The 21,815-nt window shown below is 42.0% G+C and overlaps 2 protein-coding genes across 2 annotated transcripts; both read right to left on the minus strand.

Moving 5' to 3' along the window:
- Positions 1 to 1,288: 1,288 nt before the first annotated feature.
- LOC135989760 (disintegrin and metalloproteinase domain-containing protein 20-like) lies at positions 1,289 to 3,733 on the minus strand. Its single transcript, XM_065636804.1, has one exon. It carries the CDS (start codon positions 3,731 to 3,733, stop codon positions 1,289 to 1,291), a length of 2,445 nt encoding a protein of 814 aa, XP_065492876.1.
- Positions 3,734 to 8,679: 4,946 nt separating this feature from the next.
- On the minus strand, positions 8,680 to 20,951 carry MED6 (mediator complex subunit 6). Its single transcript, XM_065636805.1, has 8 exons — positions 20,900 to 20,951; positions 16,847 to 17,006; positions 15,752 to 15,843; positions 13,160 to 13,242; positions 12,336 to 12,444; positions 11,756 to 11,871; positions 10,970 to 10,997; positions 8,680 to 10,421 (listed from the first exon to the last, which is right to left on the minus strand). The coding sequence occupies exons 1-8, from the start codon at positions 20,919 to 20,921 to the stop codon at positions 10,291 to 10,293; spliced, it is 741 nt and encodes a 246-aa protein (XP_065492877.1). The 5' UTR covers positions 20,922 to 20,951; the 3' UTR covers positions 8,680 to 10,290.
- Between the last annotated feature and the right edge of the window lie 864 nt (positions 20,952 to 21,815).

Consider the following 21,815-nt stretch of genomic DNA (forward strand, 5'->3'; position numbering starts at 1 on the left):
ATAATTCTTTTAGTAGCAGGCAAGTGCATTACAGCCCGTAATCCAGAAACACCAGTTATTTAAAATAAAGTTTTCACTGTAAATCTGGACTACAGACTCTTATTTATGCTGATCTGGTTGAAAGATCTAGTCACTGCTATAATATAAATAATAAAAGTAAAACTTATTGAATGGTACTTCCACATTCCTCGTATTTTTTCATGTTAAAAACATTTTATCTCCTGTTAAAAAATGAAACATACAGTGCTTCTGTGTGACACTCTGTAAAGCTGCAAGGACACATTCAGTAGTAGCTTAAGAAGCAAACACATAGTAAACTAAGAGAAATCCCCTGAGATCATTAGATAAAACATCTATCAGATATCGCAGGAATTCTGGTGGGGGAGACTTGCAGAATAGTTCCAAACATTTTAGAAACCCAGTTAACGTGTTTAACCTCACAGACGGCTCCTCTTAGCGACCATAAAACACATCACACTTCTAAGAACCCAGCAATCAAGGCACTGGAGCGCTTCCAGAAAAGAAAGACAATTTGTTCTTGTGAAATGTCAGGTTCAGTGTCACTACACTCTTGACGTATATCCAATGGTTCAGAAATCTAATGCTTACTGGCATGATCTGGGTAATGCTTCTCTGCTGTCTGACAAAATGAAGACCTTGTTCCCTATGATTTACCTCCCTCCTGAAGGGCCACTCCCTGGAAACAGTTGGAAGGGTTTATGCCACAGACACCTGCATCTCACTGCAATATGTGTTTCTCGCCTGCCTGCGTGGCACAAATGTGAATTAAATGAAGACTGCAAGAGCAATTTTTTTCTCTTTGGTTATTAATGAATGACAGAAGCAAGATGCTCACAAACATCTCTCCCCCTGAACTGGAGAAAGTACTAGATGGATTTACACTTGTTTCAAGAAGTTTACATTTGTAAACTGTTGATATGAAGCATAAAATCTATTCCTACAGTTTGCCTAACTAGTTCAGTTTAAGGGCTCAAGGTGGAAAGAAAAAAAGAACAGCATGCCTTATTGCTTGTATTTATTAACTTAAAATAAACAAATATAACATTTACTCTGCATTTAATGATATTACATGAGATTAGAACTATTCAGAATGTGTTGAAGAATTGTTTTGAAGAGTTATCAGCTGCGAGATTCAAGGGAGATTTCCAAAGGAGCATCCAAAGCTACTGCTTGTTGGTCTTCGGCAACTGCTTTGTGGTAGATTCTGACTCACCAGCAGGCATTCTCCTTTAGGAACCGCTGGCACTTCCACTATCTCAAACAACTGCTATCTTCTGTGGAACCAGGCCTTTTTCTTCTGAAGCCATCCCATTATTTCCCGTCTATAACGTGTGGCAAGGGTTACTCCAAGAATAAAGAGTAAAATAAGGCTGAACACCATGAATCCGGTCTTTGCTGCCTCAAACAGCTTCCTGGGTGGAGGGGGTCCACTGTCAATGCTTCCTCCCAGTCCTTCCTTTTCACAATATGGAGGAGCCCAGCCATAGCTGCAGTAACAGTTCTTACGACTGTTACACACTCCTCTGTTGTGACACATTGTCAGGTTGCAGTCGTAGTTCAGCACTGACAAGCTGGTACATGTCCTGTTGATACAAAGCTTTTCACTACCACATGGCGTGCCCTCTTCCACAGCCCCCATGTCATCTATTGGTATCCCTGGGTGATAGTCGAGACCCCAGCACTTCTTGTCTCCAACAGGGGTTTGGAGTAGCGTTACGTGGTTTTGCAAGACAGGCAATTTGTTTATGTTTTCACACTGGATCCTACCACATAAGATATTCTCAATACTGCATTTCGTAAAATGGGTATTGTCACGAATACCACAATTCCCAAATCGGTCACCTCGAGTATTCACTGCTTTGAAGCAATCTAAAGGAGCGACCCCGGCTTGTTTGCCAAAGAGATGCTTGCACTGTCTACTGTGGGAAGGACATTTTCCTTGATAGCAATAAGCATCACCTTTGCAAGGAGTTCCATCTTGCATGTACATATCCAGCGGGCACTGAGGGGAAGTCCCATTGCAGTACTCCGGCAGGTCGCAGTAGCCAGTACTTCCTCTGCAGAGTGTTCCTGCTGGAAGGAACCGACAGCGCTTGCAGCATTTTCCAAAAGCACAGACTGAACCTGCAGTAAGCGTACAGTTCGGGTGACAACAAGGATCCTTTCTGCAACTTGATGGTGAACCACAGTCACATTGCTCTCTATTTTCTACTACCTTATTCCCACAGTATTCACGCTTCAAGGTGTAGAAAGTGCCAGGTGCTGGAGGTCGACGAATGCAGCCAAGGCCACGTGAAAGCAGGTCAAAGTAGTCTTTGTAACTGCAGTCACTGAATGCATCGGTATCGACATCGTGTTCGTGCATAATGCATTTCTTCCGTCTGCATTTACAGTTCTCTCTGTCATGGTGCATCCCAAGAATATGGCCCAGCTCGTGGGAAAATGTGACAATAAATGAGGACAACTTCCTATTAGTGAAGGAACAAACTGCTGATGACCACTGGTTATCACACACAGACCCTAGAAACGCCAATCCCAGCCTCCTACCAAAGCGCCGATATGCGAATAAGTGAGCAGAATCATGGCGCATCCGTGGAGACAGCTCTGATTTTCGCCATTTGTTAAAGCTACCAAGTGCCTGGCTGATATCGTTCGTAAGGATTATAGGGTTCTTTTCAGTCCAGATCTCCAATCCCAAAAGAAACAGCCGAATAGAAAGCTGTTCGTACAGAGAGTCTGCAATGTTGATGATTTCTATGACTTGCCTCAAGACTTCAGATTCATTCCTGCCTGAGTTCACAAACCGCACGTTGTCCACGACCACTACTAACTTCACATACCTGATGTGCATCCACCAGTCCTTCATTGTCTCCTCCTCCTCCTCCTCCTCCTCCTCCTCCTCCTCCTCCTCCGCAGCCCGGAAGGCCTTGAGCCAGGGCAGCAAAACCTCTTGGTGCCGCATCTCGTCTGAGGTCAGCCCGCAGGTGGGACCCATGGAGTCGCTGGCCCCCTCCATGCGGTAGAGAATGTGCCGGAAGGCCGGATCGTCGGGGACAGGCTCAATCTCGTAAGTGCCATCCTCCACCCAGAGCACGCCGCGGAGGCCCCTGCCGCAGGTGCCGAGGGCCACCAGGGAGCCGGGGCTCCCCTGCACCTCGCCCTGGTAGAAGCAGTTGTCCTGCACGAAGGGGTGCTCCTCCCAGCGGGTCCCGTCCTTGCCGTAGGTGACCAAGGTGAAAGGGTGGGAGATCAGGCCCCGCTGGGGCCGCAGGCGCAGCACCCGCGGCTGCCCCTCCACCTCCAGCCAGTAGGACACAGCCTGGGGGTCGGTGTCGGCCGGGGGGTCGATGTCAGCCCGGGGGCTCAGCTGCCGCGGCACCGTCACCCACTTGGCGGCAACGCGCAGCTCCCCAGACAGCTCCCCCAGGGCGGCAGGGCACCCCGACAGGCCCAGCAGCACGAGCAGCCCCAGCAGCACCCCCATCGCTGCTGGCCGGGGCTGCCCCACGCCCTGCTTCGTGAGGGGATGGAGTCCAGAACGGCCCTGCCCAGGGAGAACTGCCACCCCGAGGCCTCCAACTGTCCCTTGGCGGGGAGGGCCGCAGCTGGGGAGCAGCGGCATTGCGCCCGCTTTCGCCTTCCCCCTGTGGAAAAGGCACCCCATGGCCTGGGAGCACATCTGAGGGCTGCAAGGGAGCCCAGAGACAGCCATCCCCTGCTCTTTGAGCATGTATGGAGGCTCTTGTCGGGAGAAAAAAAAAAATTAACCTACCACAAGCACATTCCCAGCTTTTTATAATCTTCATTTTCAAATTAACGGGTGTTTCTCCTTCTGAGCAGACACGATGAAGAGGGGCCCCAGCTCAGCTTCATGCTCCTTGTCATGGATGTTTGTGTTGAGCAAAGGGATCACTTGGTTAGACCACAAGGGTGAAAATCTATTTTAATAGCTCAAAGGCTGGCTTTTGCTTTGTTCACTTTTCTAATTAAAGGATAATTGGTGAGTGGAGATCAGGAACAGACTATTTCAGCTCAAAGTAATATTTGGAAAAGCTTAGGGTCTGAAATGAAAAAAGTACAGAAATAGTAGTCTCCTAGCTGGTTACTAGGACACAGAACTCCTTGGTGCCCTTTCTCAGCATGCATCTTACTACGGCTACTACAGCTGTATGTACACATCAAGAAAAAAGGTAGATCCAGGGAGGAATTCATTTCCACTACGTTCAATAATATAGAGGCAAACTAAAAGCAGCAAGTGTAAAAGCATAAAGCCTAACTATGCCACAGCTGCTACACACCTACAGCAACGTGCCTTAATTACAGACAGCACTGATCCAACAGCCGTTTTTCCCACATAAAAGCTTTTCTAAAGGTTTGTGCTTGCAGAGCACTGGGAAGAGAGAGCTCTCAGGTACATCTACCACTTGGCTGCCATCCCTGTTTTATGGAACAGCTCCATTACGACACAGCTAGAAGACAGCGATCTGGACTGTGGTAAGACAGGATGTCCTGTGCAGCACAGCAACACACACTGGGTTTTTGGCATGCACTGCTGGGATTCGACATAGCCACAGCTGTTATTTTTTGGGAGCTCTTCACAACTTCCTTTTCAGCACTGAAAACATGTCTGTGATGAAATCCAACCTTCTAAGGTCCTTGTTTTTCTCAGCTACAGGAGGTGCACCCTCTCACCATTCCATTTCCATCTCAGGGATCCTGCTTTTCAGCACCAAGTTCTGGGTGCTGACCATCACCCTGGCATGGGCAGCAAACTACCCGAGACAGGCACTGCCCCTCAGGAGGCTGAGCAGTGAGAGAAGAGGCTGGCAGGGTGCTCAGAGACTCCAGGGTCCTGAGTGGGCTGGTACCTTGAGTTGGGCACATGGCAGACCTAACCAACAGCTGCCCGAAGGGGCTTCGGATTCTGTGAACCAACACCTTGCTCATTCATTGCAAGCATGGCCAGCATTAGTAGCACACACCTTGTAATTCAGCACCTCGGATTAAAGGAATGGAAACAGGAGGATGCTTGCTTATATTAAGATCTTTCTAGATATACATAATTGTATATTGTTGAAATTTATTACTGCTTTACCTAAAAGTGAACGAACTCATGACCTGTGTTAGCCTTAATTTTCTCATTAAAATTATAGAAACTTATTTTCTGTGAAGTCTAGTATGTGCAGTTAGTTGTTGAATAATTGTCCACTACTTTTCGAGTATCCGTTTTGCTTTCCAGGGCCGTGAACTATGTCAGATTATGTCTTTTGAAACAAATGTAACTCAGACCACAAAAACCATAATAGAAAAATTCTGTTACATAATCTTTGTGTGCAGTGCCTGTAGTGCTATTTTTAAATGCATACTCTGCTGTGTGACCACTCCCTAAGTTATAGAAAAGGCCCTACTAAATCACTCTGCCAGCTTGCCAGAAACATCTTAGCCCTCCACTCTGAAGTTGCCCTAACTACATAGTTAGGACTAGAAGGTACTGTTTCCATTGCTGAATTCTTGGCAGGCTATTCTCGGTGGGGAATTGTCAACGTAAGTTGACAATGTGTGTTGAGCACCTAAGCAAGCCCTTCGAGCATTGAGGGTTGGACCAGATTATCTCCAGAGGTCCCTTCCAACATTAATCATTCTGTGATTCTGTGAGGTGTAGAGAATAGAGCAGAGGTTACATAAAAAGGGATGACACTGTTGTGTTCAGGTTACCAAGTCTCGTACTTCTGAACTCTGATCAGGTAAAGATCAAAGGGGAGGGAGGGAAAAATTCCCGTTGGAAGAAAAAGTGACTGACCTTACAGTAGAGCAGCAATCCATAGCTACTTAGCTATCTTCAGCTGCAGAAAGTGTAACTAGCTTTCTCATGACTCATCAGTGTTTTTCATTTTTTTTTTTCCAACCTTGTACCCCCTAACATTTCCAGGGAAGGTGCAAACTCCTATGGAATTGAATCCTACCAGCAAGAGGTTTACTTTTCTCACTTAACTTCTGTTGAGTCTTTAGGAACAGGTCACAGACCCCCAGCAGCCTTGTAGACCACAGGCTGAAATCCACTGTCCTGGCAGAAAGAAATGAAGCTTTCTGATAGTTGAGAGATCAATAATACATCAAAACTCATCCCTCTGAGAAAATTTCTCTCCCATCATCCATCCATGATCCACATTAGGCTACAGAAAGACACTTGTAACATAAGTGACCATTTGTTCTGTGCATGATTACAAGACCAAAGCAACACTTTATCAAAAATTCACCTTTGTCTCCAAGAAAAAAGAAAAACTGTCTTGAACATCGAATGCCTAATTATCATTTGCTTCATCACTGAAAAAATATCACAAAAATTGAAAAGTGTACCACAACAGTTTTGGTTCAGTGAAGCCACAATCTATTTGCATAACATATTTTCATTTCTCCTCACAGAGAACCTCCAATGTCCCAAAATAAAGCCAATCTCTCCCCTTGGCATTGTCCCTCCCATTGCCTGTACCCTTCTAAATTTGTTCCAAGTACAGCTTGCTGGGGAAAACACCACGTACTGACTCTCCAAATGGCATCTTTCTTTGCTAGGAAAAGGTTACCAAAATACAAAGTATGAGGACAGAGTGGCAAAGGGGAACAGGTGAGAATAACACATCGCCTGGTCAGTCCTTACTTAGAGAAGAGTTGAAAAAACCAGTCTTTCTGCTGCATCTTAGACACCATTAGCTTTACACAGTGAACTGAGGTAGCTGGACTGCCCCTCTTCCTGCAGTCTAGCTGGACTTCTGCATGTATGTGTACATATGTGCACATGTATATACATGTATGCATATATCTGTTCTGTGTATACATGGATTTATATGTACTTTCAGGCTCTCAGGAGAATGTTTCTAATAGAGCTCTAGGTCATTTATAGCTCCTGCTACCCTGTGATTCAGGCCAAGAAAAGCCCTTTTGAAGTCTGAATGGTTATTATCTAAGAGCAAAAGCAGAGATAGCTCTCCTGTACAACCAAATCTCTCCTTTATGCAAAAGAAAGTGACGCAGAGGGCAGATTTCAGAACTGCTTATTTCCCTTTCATCTACAAGCTTAATAAATACTGAAGGTTCTTTGAAGGACTTTGGACTTCAGCACTCAGGCTCCAAACCAGGAGACAGTGTATAAATACCAGAGAGAAAAGGCTTAGATTCTCATAGACTGAAAAAACATTACTGACTAGAAGATAGCTGCTTAACAGCTTTTTGACAGTAAATTACTTGGAGTTTAACAGTAATATCTGACATAATATCACTTGAGTAAGTTAATATCAAAGCCCACTTAACTTATAAAATTATTTTATAATATCTTGTCAGCAAGTAAAACAATTAGAAGATATTTCAGTCCCTCATTTCCTCATATAGCAAACCTTCGGCATTGAAGGGCAGCTACTAAGAAGTCAACATACTGGCAACTTCCCTTACTGCTTTATAATATAATTCTCTCTGGAAAAGATGATTCCCCTGGAAGAGGCTTATCACATTGCATTGTTTCATGCATGGAAGCCACTTTCTAACCTCTCGATAGGTTAGACGCTGGCACTTGAACTCAGATGGGATCGGACCAAAAGTCCATCCTTCCTAATGCCCTCTGACACCAGCCAATACCAGACATTTCTGCAGAAAGCACAAAGGCTGTTAAGAGATACAGATGTGACAACAGTTTGCCCTTCAAGTTCCACCCTCATCTCTGAATCAGCTCAAATTCTGAGCATGGAGTATAACAACTTGGTCTAAATGTAACTCCAGCTCAGCTTCATTAATTTGTCCCTCTATTCTTGCACTGCAAGACAGAACAAGAGTTCTCTACTTTCCTCCCTGCTTTGCAGTACTTAGTTTTATAAAGACTCAATGTCTTTCCTGAAGAACTGAAGTCTTAGTCCTCACAGTGACTTAATGGGAGAAACTTTCTCCTACTCATTTCATTGCCCTTCTTCAAGCCCCTCCGCTTTAGAATTCTTTTTCAGACATTGACCTGTACAACACACTTTATTTCAGGTGAAGTTCAGTGACTGGTAGAATACTTAGAGCATACTATGTGTTCTTGCATCCATTTTTGACCACAGCTTTATGTGCCTTCAGCAATAAGCAAGATATCTTTCTTCTGCTAGTAATGTTAAATCTTTCCTTGGTGTATGAGTAATTTTTCTCCCTTGAAGAAATTAAAAAAAACCACCCTAGATCTTCATTACAGTGCAGGCTAATCATCTTCCTTGCTTAAGTTTTTTCAAGTGACATACAGGTTCTTAGTAGTATGAATAACCATAGAGAAATTCAGCTGCTTTAATGGCCTTTTCCAAGGACTTTACTCTGAATATCAAAAATCCAGGAAGGACTCGAGATTCCTCACCACTCATGCCTCATTTCCGGAGATCCCCCTTTCCATCATGGCTTTGGTGCTTCCTGAGCTCGTTGCTTTCAGAGGAACTTCTTTAATACAAGAAAGAATAAATACTCTTTTGTTCTAAATGAAGTACTACTACCTTGTAATTATTCAATGCTGAACAATTAGCTGTCTTGCTTTGAGCATCAAAAAAAAAAAAACCAACCACAAACCCAAAACAAAACCACCACCACAAAAAAAAAAAAAAAAATCAAAAAAAAAAAATCACTGCTTTCTGTATTTTCATGTATTTTAAGAGTTCGAGTTCACACTAGCTTGTTATCTACTTCCATCAACATCTGGAGAAATAGTTCTTCAAACTTGATGCACTCAGTTATGAAATAAAGCCAATACAGACTTAATAACACTCATATATGAATTTTACATCTGTATCTGCACTTACAGCAAACACCTATTGGCTCATCTACATTTTCAATGTTAAAGCTTTGGATTACAGGTCAAAAATTAGATGGCTCCTTCCACCATTCAGTAGCTACCCACAACTACTAGTTAATGAAACAGAAAAGAGTCTGTTATGGCTGTGCCAAATTTGTTTTGAGGTTATCTAAGCATGTCTTAGTCTTCCTATCTACATTTTGTTTGCTATGTACAGACCTTTTTCTCACTTACTACAATTTAATACAAGAAAGTAGGTAACAGTTGTGAAAAGAAAGCAGGTGGGTTCCCCAATATATTGGACACTTTTAAGATTCAGCTGCACAGGGTGCTGGGCCATCTTATCTGACTGTGCTTTTGCCAAGAAAGGTTGGACCAGATAACCCTTGTCATTCCTTCCAACCTGGTACTCTATGATTCTATATTTCAAGGATTGCTACATTACTTCAATGAAAAAACAAACCCAAACCAATTGTCATTTCTCAGCAACAGATGACTTCTAAATTTCTGAAAAAAAAAAAAAGGAAAAAGACAAAGAGAAAGGTTTGTGTAACCACCATGCTTAAAAAGCAAAGTGTAGAGCTGTCAGTGATGTTTCTCTTCTACTGCCCTACCTCCTCAGGTCTAAAAGGCAGATGACTAATCAAGGTGATCAGATGCAACCAGAAAGTGCTAGAAGCACAGAGGAAGCAATGTAATTGATGTATTTGAGTTACAGTGAAAAAGGAGAAATATAAACAGCTTCACTGAGTGTGCAAGAGCAAGACATTTTAGGCTGTTTATGTCATCATAAATCTCACTCACAGAACACTAGCTTCTATAATAAAAAGAACAACTTAGCCATTAAGTAAAATAAGTGCCCAAGAACATTTAGAGACTGAGAGCAGTCTGACATCTAATTACATAGACTTCAGCCTCCAGTTATCAAATCTTTTATCTGTATCCCAAGCATACTAAAGGCACAGCAATTTATAGCAGGCAGCCTAAATCCTTTAGTTGAACTTTTCTTCCTCAAAATAGCACACAATATATTCTGATATTCGAGCATAAAAAATGCTGCCAGCACATATGGCATATTTGCTACTAACAAAGTGCATTTAAGAAAGGCATTACAGCAGGAGTTTTATTTGCCAAGAATTCAGATCTTTTTTTATATACATAAAGTTTTTTCTTTTTACATAGGAAACCAAGACATAAGGGATGTAAGAGTTTGTAGAGATTTCAGGAGGCTGCAAAATATGTCCATCTTCAGAATCCAACATTCAAAATAAGATGAAGACCGAACACACCTTTGAGGCAGCTCATATCCCAATGTTAACATTTGTGTGACAGGTTTCTACAAAAAAAGCTGTTACACGGATTTCAGTCCTTGAATCAGTCTCAGTTGAAGAGCTTAAATATAAAGAAAGGGGAGCCAGAATTTCCTGTTTTCCAGGTACTGGACTAATCCAGAAGTGTAACAACTTCTCCCTTCACTGGAGTCTCATCCGTTTTTCAGGTGGTCCTTTAGTGCCAGCACTCTGCTGAGCATTCTTTACAGTCTCTTTTTCCTCTGGCTTGACAGCTTCAGGAGCTGGTTCTGGTTCCTTCTTGATTTGATCCACTTAAGAAGTAACAGCAAAAGAAAGTTAAACCTCCAATTCTTATTCCTAAAATACTGTTCAGAGCACTTAAATATTGTTGATGTCAAAGGGGCAAAATTAATTTCAAATGTATAATAACAACAAAGGACTGAATTCATACCTGTGCAGGTAAAAAACTGGAATAGACTGAAGAGGTAATGTTTATGATCTTCCTATTCTGAGGTTGCTTATGGTCAACTCAAAGCCTTCCCACACTTTGAGCTTGTAGCACCACACAAAATCACTAAGGTGCTGGACTGACCAGACTATTCCCTCATTTGCCCTTTTACCCTCTTCCTGCTTTCAAAGACCATTTCCTGCAATTGGACCTCCAGGCAGTACACCCTTACAGAATACTATTTTTCAATTTCACTCTGGCTGTCACAGAGAATTCTCATCTAGTACTTTGCTCAACTAGGCAATGACAGAATTCCTAACCACCTCAACAGCAAGGAGCTTATATGGCAACTGCAAGTCACTGCGATATAGAGCCTATTTTTTAAGTCTTGTGAGAATATTAGAGTTTTACCTGGGACAGGCTTTTCTCCAGGCTTTTGCTGTGGGGGAGAAAGAAAAAAAAATACAACACATCAGTGGAACAAAAGTCATAATTCTTAACCCTTCCTACTACTCACTTAGTAATATAAACCAAGCAATGACCCTTGTACATAAGAGTTAAGGGTAGAAGGGATCTCTAAATACACATTAAACAAAATCCAATTAACATTTTATAACATCCAGTTTTTCCTCTGACAACTAAAAAGCGCTAAAGCAAAAAATACACAGCTAGCCAGTCTCTCTCACATCTGAGGAGTAAACAGTTTTGTGAGATGCTGTAAACATTATTTCCTTTGCTCCCAAGCAGAAAACCTGGTGGAACAAATGGCTACTAAAGACAGAGGTAATCACAACAACTTCGCAGGACGCCAAGAATTTCCACGCTAATCAATAAGCCTCCAGAACAATGGAGTAACTAAAACAAAATAGCTGTGGTGGCTTGACTGAGCTCACAAAGGAGGAAACTGGAAGCAGCAGCAAAATCTGATGGCTGATAAGAACAGACCCTCTGTGATTAGATAAGGAATTTGTATACCAAAATTTGTCCCTCGTAGTTTTGCCAAAGTCATAATGACTGCCTCAGTTACAAAGGTTTATTCTATACTCCAGTCAGAGCCTTCCATTTCAAATTTATTATCTAATCAATGTTATCATTGCAAAAACCACACACAATTCCCATTCAGTTTCAGATGTTCAGGTGCTCAGAACTGCCTGAAGTTCTAAGTTACAGTAATACTATGGCCCGTAAGTGTCATACCTGAACAAATCTGGGTGGAAACTTTTGCCTTAGGTCTAAAAGCAAAGCATCTACCCGTTGTCTTTGGAAAATAGAACTTGGTTCTTCTTTCTTCTTGGCTTTTGGTTTAGCTTTCTCTGCAAGTCATAGAAATGTAAGAGGAAGCTGTATTAAAGGTTCTGCTCAGCAGCTCCTTGTATGACAAGTTGGTATTTGTCTCTCCTCTAAACTTCAGCTACATTCTCCCTTTGACATAAGTTATTTCTTTGTGGAAGACAGATTAAGGATAATTCTTACCTCCTTGCAAACTGGTTTGGCTTCTTAAAATGTACTTTGGTGTCCAGTGGGTGGAAGAGTTGCCCACTTTGTTGACACACAGCTCAACATTTTTGTCTCCCACCCATGTCTGATGTTCATCCTCACTAGCACAAAAAAGCAACATTCCTTCCATCTGACAAGGAGCACTAACCCTTCATCATCACAACCCCATCATCAGACAGGCACTTAACCTCATCTCTACACCATCACTACGCATTACCTCAAGCTTTTCCCTGCATTACCCGCCCTCTCCCAAAGCAACAGGAGCAACTAGGAATCATACCTCGTTCTTCTTGATCTTTGAAATGCCACCAGTAGCCCTTGGATGGGTGATAGCGACAGTAGGACATAGCTTCTTCAAAAGCAGACTGAATTCCATGCACTGCAGTGAGCTTCAAGAACAAGAACATAAGACAGTGTTCAGAATTTAAGGAGAAGATACAGTATAAATTTTTGAAACCAGGGATTTTAAAATTAGTATTCTATATTCATTTTTGTTCTGGGAAGGGAACATGGGACATCTAGTTTTGGACCAAGAATGTAATATCTAACAGGCTCTTATAAGACCCTTCCTGAAGTGCTTTTGTAAACTGACAAACTTCCTGACTTCAGGTAGTCAGAAGTAGTAGTTTACTACAACAGAAGAAATCAAAACAAACTCAAGTATGCAATTTAAAAAGAAATACCACATTAACTTCAAACATATTTCTCTTTAAATGAGGTTTATTACATTATTTTAATGTTAACATTCCAAACAGAGCTTCACTGAATATGTTTTTAATTACTATTTCATATGTATTTGTCATTTGATTTTTCTTCTGATTATTCAAACTTCATGCTGTTCCATCAATTGCATAGGTTCAGTTATTCTGCCCCTTCATCATTAAAGAATGTATCATACTTTTTGGACCATATCGCACTCTCCCAGGTTCTTTCACTTCCGTGTGGGATACATACCATATTAAGTAGTGGGGTTTGGTTTAAGTTACTGTATCCCACATGAGATCTTTACTCAAAACAGATAAATAGGGACTGAAATAGCCCGAGGAATAGCCAAAAGTAGAAGCAGATATAGACTGGCATACATGTAATGCACAGAACACTTACAACTCTGGAGTTAATGACAGACCCTAAGTCAGGCGCCTGATAAATCACTCCAGCAATAATATAGTAGTCAGCCATCGGCATAACTGTGGGGGGGGGAAAAAAAAAAAAAAAAAAAGCAGGATCAGTATAAAGCTCTAGCTGAAGACTCTGCATTTTTTGCTGAATTTCAACAGGAATAGCAGAAATTGCAATATTCATCTCATCCAAATTTTCTCTTTTTAACTTTTTCCTTCAAGTTGCTTTATTTGCACTGTTGCCACAGACTGGTAAGGGAAAAAAATGCAACACAACACAATAAAAACAAAACGAACAAACAAACAAACCCCCCAACAACAACAGGCACACAATGTCTGCTTTACAGACAGTAAAACATCAGCTTTAAGTCCTGTCCTACTGTGGACAACTATTTGGCCTTACAAGAGTTGAGGTTTTCAGAGCAACCCAAGAGGAGTCAAGTGAACTGCACTGGAAGTAGTTCCACTTGCCTTTGCTACTGGTAGAAACCCACAACAACATAAGATCTCATTATTTTGGCCCCAGCTTTCTTCAATTTGTAGAGTCCTCTTAGCTTGATTTCCCAGACTCGATGGCAGCTACACACAGAGTATGCCTTTCTAAATAACATTCTGACAAAAAAGACAATCTTCCAAAGGCATTTGCTAAATCAGACTTGGAACCTCTACTGACCCATGAAAACTTCATTAGCGTTGCAGTAGAGGAACACGACAACTGCCTCCATAATACTCTGCCAAACATTCTTCAGCTGAGAAACTACAGCGATGCTATCAGCTTCACATTCCTAAGGATCTTACCTGCGGCACCTTTGTCCCAGTTCCTCCATCTCTATTAATACATTCCGTCTCAACTTTTTTACTGACAGGACCCAATTCATCCAGTACTTGCATTTTATGAAGCTTAGACACCTGCCTAAATTAACAGACCAAGACAGCTGGGTGCATATCACAGTCAGTACCCACTTCTCCCCAAAAGAAATAGGATTCTCAGCATTTCCTTAGAAATGAAGCAAGAGAGAGAACAGAAGCTTTACTGTCTCACAACTCTGTACTTTCCTAGACAGGTAACTCTCCCTAGTCAGTGGATCTAAAGATTTTTCCAAAACCACTTCAAATAGGCAAAAACTTGGCTTAAAGAATTTAAAATATAAATATACCTTAAAAAAAAAAAAAAACCACACACAGAAGTCGTAAGACAGACCTGCACCAGTTCCTAAGGAACTACGTGACTCCAGCAATGTATCTAGCACAATCTGTACAGTCAAAATGGGAAACAAGTCCCAGTTAAGTTCCAAACATACATTTGCATTACAGAAGAAGTCTGAACGCACATATGGTGGAAACTCCAACTCTACTCTTAAACTTAAAAAGTGTCAAAACAGGAAATTAAGGGCTTCATGATATTTCCATACTCACCTTTTAAAAGCTAGCTTCAAAAGCTTTAATAAAGAAACAACTTGAAGATCTATCAAAAGGAGGACTTTTTTTTCAGTATAAAACTGCAATATAAAGAAGCCATTACCTGACATAAGCAAATAAGCAGCATTCCTAGAAAAGACAAAGTCCTGCACAGGACCAAAATGCATATGGATAGCCTAAGTCACTAAAAAAACAGTTAAGAAAAAACTAGCATTAACTTTTACAGAGAAGAAGGGCAGAATTACTCTGAAATAACCCAATTCTTTTAGATATACATGCAGTAAACACAGAAGACAGTCCAATAACTATTGAAGTGTGGTTACTTTTTAAAATAATCACACATGCACACTCACATTTAAGGTTAAAAAGGAATAATGAAGCCAGCTGCATGCAAATGGAAAAAAAAAGTGCTAATGTATTTAAATTAAAACTTGGAAAGGTCATCGGTGACACTAAGGAAGAGTGGTACTGTTGTCACAAGATTCCCTCATGATTCCAAAATACTCAGTTCTCCAAGGAATAACCAAATCAACCAGCATTTGCAGTATCTTGTGGTAATTTTTTACATGCGTCATGGTCTTCTACTGACAAGATCCTACTCAGCCGTATAACCACTCCACAGTTGAAGGTGGAAATAATGCAAAACAAGAGAGTATTGCGACACAAACAGAAGGATGAATGATCCCTCTCCCTAGCTAATGGAAATCATGGTTCAGTAAAATGAATGAACAACAAATAAATCAATCCCATACTAGCCACTTCAGATTATTAGCTCAAACAAAGCTCATCAGCCCCAAGCAAAGATATTGTTAGCCTTACATTCAAATAATTAAATAAGAACTCTTGCATAGCCTAACAGATAAATACAACATGGCATGAACACTTATAAATTTCCCACGGCAAAATATACCTACCACAGGGCAGCACTTTCTCATTGCATTCTTCACATCTCACCACAAGATGGCAATCCCTGCTATTAGCACATTAGAGGTCACTCTGCCAGACAATATCTCCACTCCACCACAAAGCCCCATACCTTTTTACTTATATTTAAGATACAGAAAAGGGGAACCAGAAGTGCTTAAACACAAATCAGGAACAGATAAAAGCAGCTAACTGATCGGCCTTCTGAACAGTGACAAGAACTCAGTGACCTTACCTTGTGTTGGAGATTGCCTCTGCTGCTTCCGGATAATGAAGAGAATGGGCTCTTGAGCATGAAGGAGGATATATTCCACCCCAACCATCTGGCTGAAAAAGAGGCAATCAGAATAAATATCTTCCTCCAAGTAAAATCCGTAGGATGTGAAAAGCTAGCAAATGGCCTGGCAGTAATGGGATCAAGTTCTGATGCTCTGGAAGCTCTTCTATATCACGTGCAGCAAATAAAGGCATAGGATTTCTTGAGCTATCAAAATGTAGCTGCGAAGGGAGATACAACCACCTGACACAACATTTAAGTAGAACATGTTAACAAACAAACAGCAAGAAAGATAACACAATCTATCATCATAGAGATGTCATTTAAACACAGAAACAGAGGACCAGTGTCTGATGTGAATATCTACATGTCTGATGCAAAAGCCCCTCCACAACCACATCTGAGCACAAGTGACTTTACCAATGAACTTTTAGCTCAGCTTGCATGCTCCCTATCATATTGTGGAGTCTTTAAATAGTTCTCAAATACCTCACTTGTGCTGCAGATGGGGAACTGCAAGGAAAGTTAACTTGCACATGCTGCAATCTCATTACACAACCATCTGTGATCAATTTATTTACAACACTCACTGCTTTTATTATCTATACTATAAAGCCAGCTCCTTGGAGGAATTATGTACTAATTATGGCATGCGGTCAGCAGGATATTCACTATTTATGAACTCTAAGTATCCTTTGACATAAACCCTACTCACCATAGATAAATATTTAGCTACATTACCATTACTCAGGTTCTGTTGAGCTAGGAAGATGAGAGAAGAGAGCTTTTCTAATTCAAAGAAATACGTAGAAGGTGACTGACTGCAATCTCAAGATATACATAGAATTCTTCATGCTCAACACCTCCTCGAAATGGTATAAGAGGAAGCAGAAGACATGCAAATACAAAAAAATCTGGGCTCCCTGGCAAATGGTAGAATTAAAAAGCATAGAACAGAAGCAGATTTCCAGCATGTTTCTATTCAACTACCAAAGCCTCTGGAAGGAAGGAGAAAGGACACTGCACAGGTAGCAGTTCTGAATTACAACTTACTTCAAATGCTCCAAGGTCATCCGTTGCATTTTGACGACTTCATTGTTACATGTTCGGTCATAGAACGGGTTACTTCGCTCTGAGAAATAGTCCAACACACTCCCATTGTTTAGTATTGGAATCCAGGAGCTGTCAACCCAGGAAATTCCCAAGAGATTATCTGAGAAAAGAAATCTACACTGAGTACAAAAGCAGCCAGAAACACTACAAACATCTCCAAGAGTAAATTGCCACCAGTTAATGATTATAGCAGGGTAAGGAGGTGGAACACAGCCTCAGACAAACCAGTTCTAATTAAGAATGTGTTTCACAGAGTTCAAATAATAATTTATATCCTTTAACCTTCTGCAGTTCTGTGTAGGTACACAATGTAAATATAGTCTTTATTACTGCACTTCTCCTTCCTTGACCACTAGCTTCTGTTATACCTTTATGGTTTGAGAATGTGAGCAGGGTCTGTGTGCACATGTGTGTGCGCTGCATTGGTGGGAGTTAATTAGTTAATTAATTAGTTAATTACCATATAAAATACTACCATACTACATCTACTTAGTAGTATTATATACAGCTTATTTTATGAACTGCAGCATTAGCTTAGCAGAAAGACAAAGCCAAAGCATGGTTCCTTTTCAAAGCAAGGTCTCTGGTAAGTTGAATTTACAGGTGATCCTTGAGGTCCCTTCCAACCTTGATATGATACTAAACTAAGCTAGGATCAGTTGAGGGCAGGGTGGGGGGGGAAGTGATACAACTCACACTAAACCTGAGCCTGGTTACATTTAGAACAGTTTCTTTCTTACAAAAATAGTTCCCAAGCTGTAAACTATGATACTGAAAATTGGCAAAACACTGCAGAGATCTATTAATTACTAAGAGTTTTCTTTTGCCAGTGAGTAAACTACTGAGTGAAACAAAGTAGTGGCATTGTTAACACTTCAAGAAATTATGTTATTAAAATACATATCTGTATGATATCATAGCAGCTGATACTGTCATATTTCAAAGACTATTTTTTTTAATGTGAGTGAAATCTATAATTAAAAAAACCCAACATACACAAAGATGCTATCTTTGGGCAGATGTTTCCCAGTAGTCTTAAACAATGGATTCTGATTCCACAATTATCTGCCGAATTGCCTGCAGCAAATTTCTTATTCCATAACTCAAGTGGATATTACAGAAATCTAACCAAGGAGTATTAACAATCACATAAAATAGCAAGCTTTATAAACAAAATAAACACTGTAATCTGCAAATCATTATACATCAGATAAGTTCCTACAGATTTGGGACATTTGAATTAAAATCACTGGATTTTATTATCACACTGCAGCAAAATTATGTTCTGCAAGGACACCAAGAAACTAGTGTCAGTAATTTGTTCTATAGTCAACAAATCTGCTAATGTTGAAGATCCATGATGCACCCTGAAAAACCCTGAAATTCATCCATTTTAAATTGCAGCAGCAAATAGAATTCCCAAGACACAAGAAAGCAATATGCAAAGGCATGCTTTGTTTGGAATTAAAAAACAGAAGTGGTGAGAAGTCATTGAAAACTGAATAAAGAGCTGAAATTCCCTTCTCACAGGAACCATTCCCTTACATTCATACATTATATGTACACCCAGAACTCTCACTTATCATTCCACTGTGAATATTTTACTTCTGTGACAACTCTGCATGCTCAGGGATGACTGGATCAGTTCCAAAAGTGTCAGCTCATATAATATGAGCAGCTTCTCTGAGGAACAGTTGATAAAGTAACACTAGCTGCCCAGCAAACTAGGAAAAATGCAGCGTAAATAGTCATGTGTAAATCATTTTGCCATGTTATTCTCAGAACTGCCAACCTAACTCTTCCACAGAAGGCAGGGGGACCAAAAAAAGTCTAGAGGCATTCATCTTATTTCACATACATTATTCTCTCTCCTCACTACAAAAAGGAAATCTCAGAAACACGGCTCTAAGATCCATTATGAAGCACTTAAGTTGTGCTAGCATGAATTATCCTAAATGCCTTTCGAAACCAAAAGACAAGCTTTCCTTCCCAACAAAACCAAAATCTTAAGTGCTTGCATTCTTGCCATAATAAATTCTCTTATTACATTTCAAACGCAAACTTTTCTTGCTTGTATGATTAACAATATTTCTCAAGAGGAATGTCAGGCAAGCTTTTTATATATATACATATATACACACATACATATATATACACATATATATCCACAATGCTGTATATAGACTGATAAATTTATTGTAAGACAGCATATAAAGTTAGGCTCTAAGGCTCAATTATCCATAGCTGCTCAGTGCCAATAATTGCCTTTATAACTAGTGAGATTGTTCTCTTAAACTATTCTTGAAAAAAAAGTCGAGGAAAAACAAAGCCATCCATGAACTGACATGCATGTTTATTCTCACTAAGAAGGAGGTACTTCTGTTTATTTTGGATATGAGAAAGGATGGTATTCCTACTTCCCTGTTCCTTTCAAAAACAGGACATCTTGCTCAAAAGCATTTTTTGTGGGATTTGCATCACAGATGGAGAAGTAAAGTGCTTCTGACAACACTACCAATCTGCCATGATTGTCACAACAATTTGGGAGACAAGCCAGCAAACCATGGCAAGAAATAAGAGATCAATTCACACAATGTGCTGTACTTGGCCTCATTAGTTGAAAGCCCAACAGTACTCTTTGACAAACTGAGAGGAAAAGTAGTTTGACAACTTAAAAATCAGGCTTCAAACTCAATATACTGAACCACAGAAGACTCTGAGGGAGTGTAAATGGTCTGGATTGAGGCAGAAGTTTCTCACACCAGCTAATAACTTAATACAGCACTTCTGCCATTAATTGTCCACATAGCTCCTTCCTGCAATTTGAAACAAGGCTGGCAGAAAAGCAAACAGGACTACAGACATCATTAAGTAAGAATCTGAAGAAAAAGAGGAGAAAACCTCTGTGGCATTATCAAAATTAACCCCTCAGGAGCTTTTCCTAAATCTCTGCTCTTGGTCATTCTGAGACTCCACCACATAGGCTTTCAGTGCGACTCCATTCAGGCACTCTTATAGAGAAAAATACTTTCCATTCTCATTGACTCGCAACTCTCTCTTCCTCTCTCAAACTTGTCACAGTAATTTAACCTGTATATTGCTTACAATGTAAATCTTCTTTAATAATTCATTCAAATATCACCCCTTCTCCTTCAAAACATTCTTTCTGTTCATATCCCTGAATTCTCGCCCAAACTTTTCCTGTTCTCAGTTACTTCAGCTGTGTTTCTGGCTGTCCTAACACCTGGCCTACCTCATCACATCCACCCGAAGTGCTGTTAAGAACCAGACAAACTCAACATTTAACTCTGTGCAAGTCCCACACATGTCAGTGTTTCCCACTTTCCTCCACATTCCAGAATTAAAACTCTCCTTTCTAAATTTTATGTTACCGTCTCACTTCGGGACTTCCTTATTCTACCTGAAAAGGCAGAAATGTAGCAAAAGGGAGGCTTTTGTTTTTTTCCCCAGGTGTCCCTGGACACCCCCTCCCAGTCTGCCTCACGCCCAGCAAAACTGCTTTTTGGACACAGCTTTTCCTCCTAGTTCCTCCTCATGACATAGATCAACCAACAATGATGCTAAACCCTCTTGTGCAGAGTTTTCAAACACATACAAACTCAGTAGCCCCACCACCCCTGACGAGCACTAATAACGAAGCAGCTCCACAACCCGCACGGCTCCGGCCGCACCTGCTCTTCCAGTCATCCGGACGCCCCTTGGAGCGAATACTATTAGCACGCCAATAACCAGGACAGCTGCCATCACCCCACCCTGCTCCCTCAGCCCCACGGCGGCAGCGGCTCCTCCGCGCTCCCCGGAACTCCCGGCCGCTCCGCGCAGCTCCTGCCGCGCCCGGTGGCGGAACAGAGCCCAGAGCGCGACACGGAGACGGCCCCCAATGGCCCGGAGCCGCGGGGAGCGGCCCAGCCTCGCCAGGAGCGGTAGCGGGAAGCCCCGAGCGCGCACAACCCCACAGAGCCCCGGCCCTACCTCGGATATCCACCGCCGCCATGGCCGCACCGCGCACTTCCGCCTACCGCCCTCACAGGGGAGGAGGCGAGGACCGGAAACGGGGTAGAGTGCCACCGGCAAGAGAGGCGGGGAACGAGAGTGGCGCCACGCCCGGCGGGGAGGGGAAAGGGGCGGGGCGGGGCGGGGCGGGGCGGGGCGGGGCGGGGCGGGGCGGGGCGGGGCGGGGCGGGGCGGGGCGGGGCGGGGCGGGGCGGGGCGGGGCGGGGCGGGGCGGGGCGGGGCCGGGCCGGGCGAGTGACCCTGGTTCCATCACGTAGCCACTGGCTGGGAAATACAAGCGCGAAGTGCGGGGCTGTGCTGCTCCAGCTTCCCTGCACAACGGCAAGGTGACCGGCTTTTTACCCATGAGTAGCCAGAATGTCGGTGTTAGTGATAAAAACTAAATGCGCTTGTAATGCTGATTCTAAGCTGTTTGCTCAAAAACAGAGATACGGGCATTTTACAACCATTTTCACCCCGCCTTGGCCCTCTGGTAATTGCTGTTCGCTTTCAAAGTGGAGGAGATGAGGGCTGCAGGTTCCTGCTCACCATCACACCCAGCCTGGTCGCATTGAGGTAGCTCTCATTTAGATTACGTGTGGGAATAATACAGGATATTTGAGATCACGCAACCAGAACATTGCACGTTTCCTGTCCTGAGGTTTGGTCCTTGGCATTTTGACTCTTAAGTGACATCACCAGTCATTTATAGGGTGAAGAACAACACTCAGTGGGTGGAAGAATATACACGCACTGAAGATTAACAAGCTTTTTATCTAGACTGAGAACCACAATCTACCAATCTGCTGCACAGAGCGTGGAATACCCCCTCTCCTGCAGGCGCAGCTCCCGGTGCCCATCTCACCTGAGCCTCTGCAGAGGGCTGCCGAGGTCA

This window comes from Caloenas nicobarica, chromosome 5 (genome assembly GCF_036013445.1).
Source record: "Caloenas nicobarica isolate bCalNic1 chromosome 5, bCalNic1.hap1, whole genome shotgun sequence".
NCBI classification, from domain to species: Eukaryota; Metazoa; Chordata; class Aves; order Columbiformes; family Columbidae; genus Caloenas; species Caloenas nicobarica.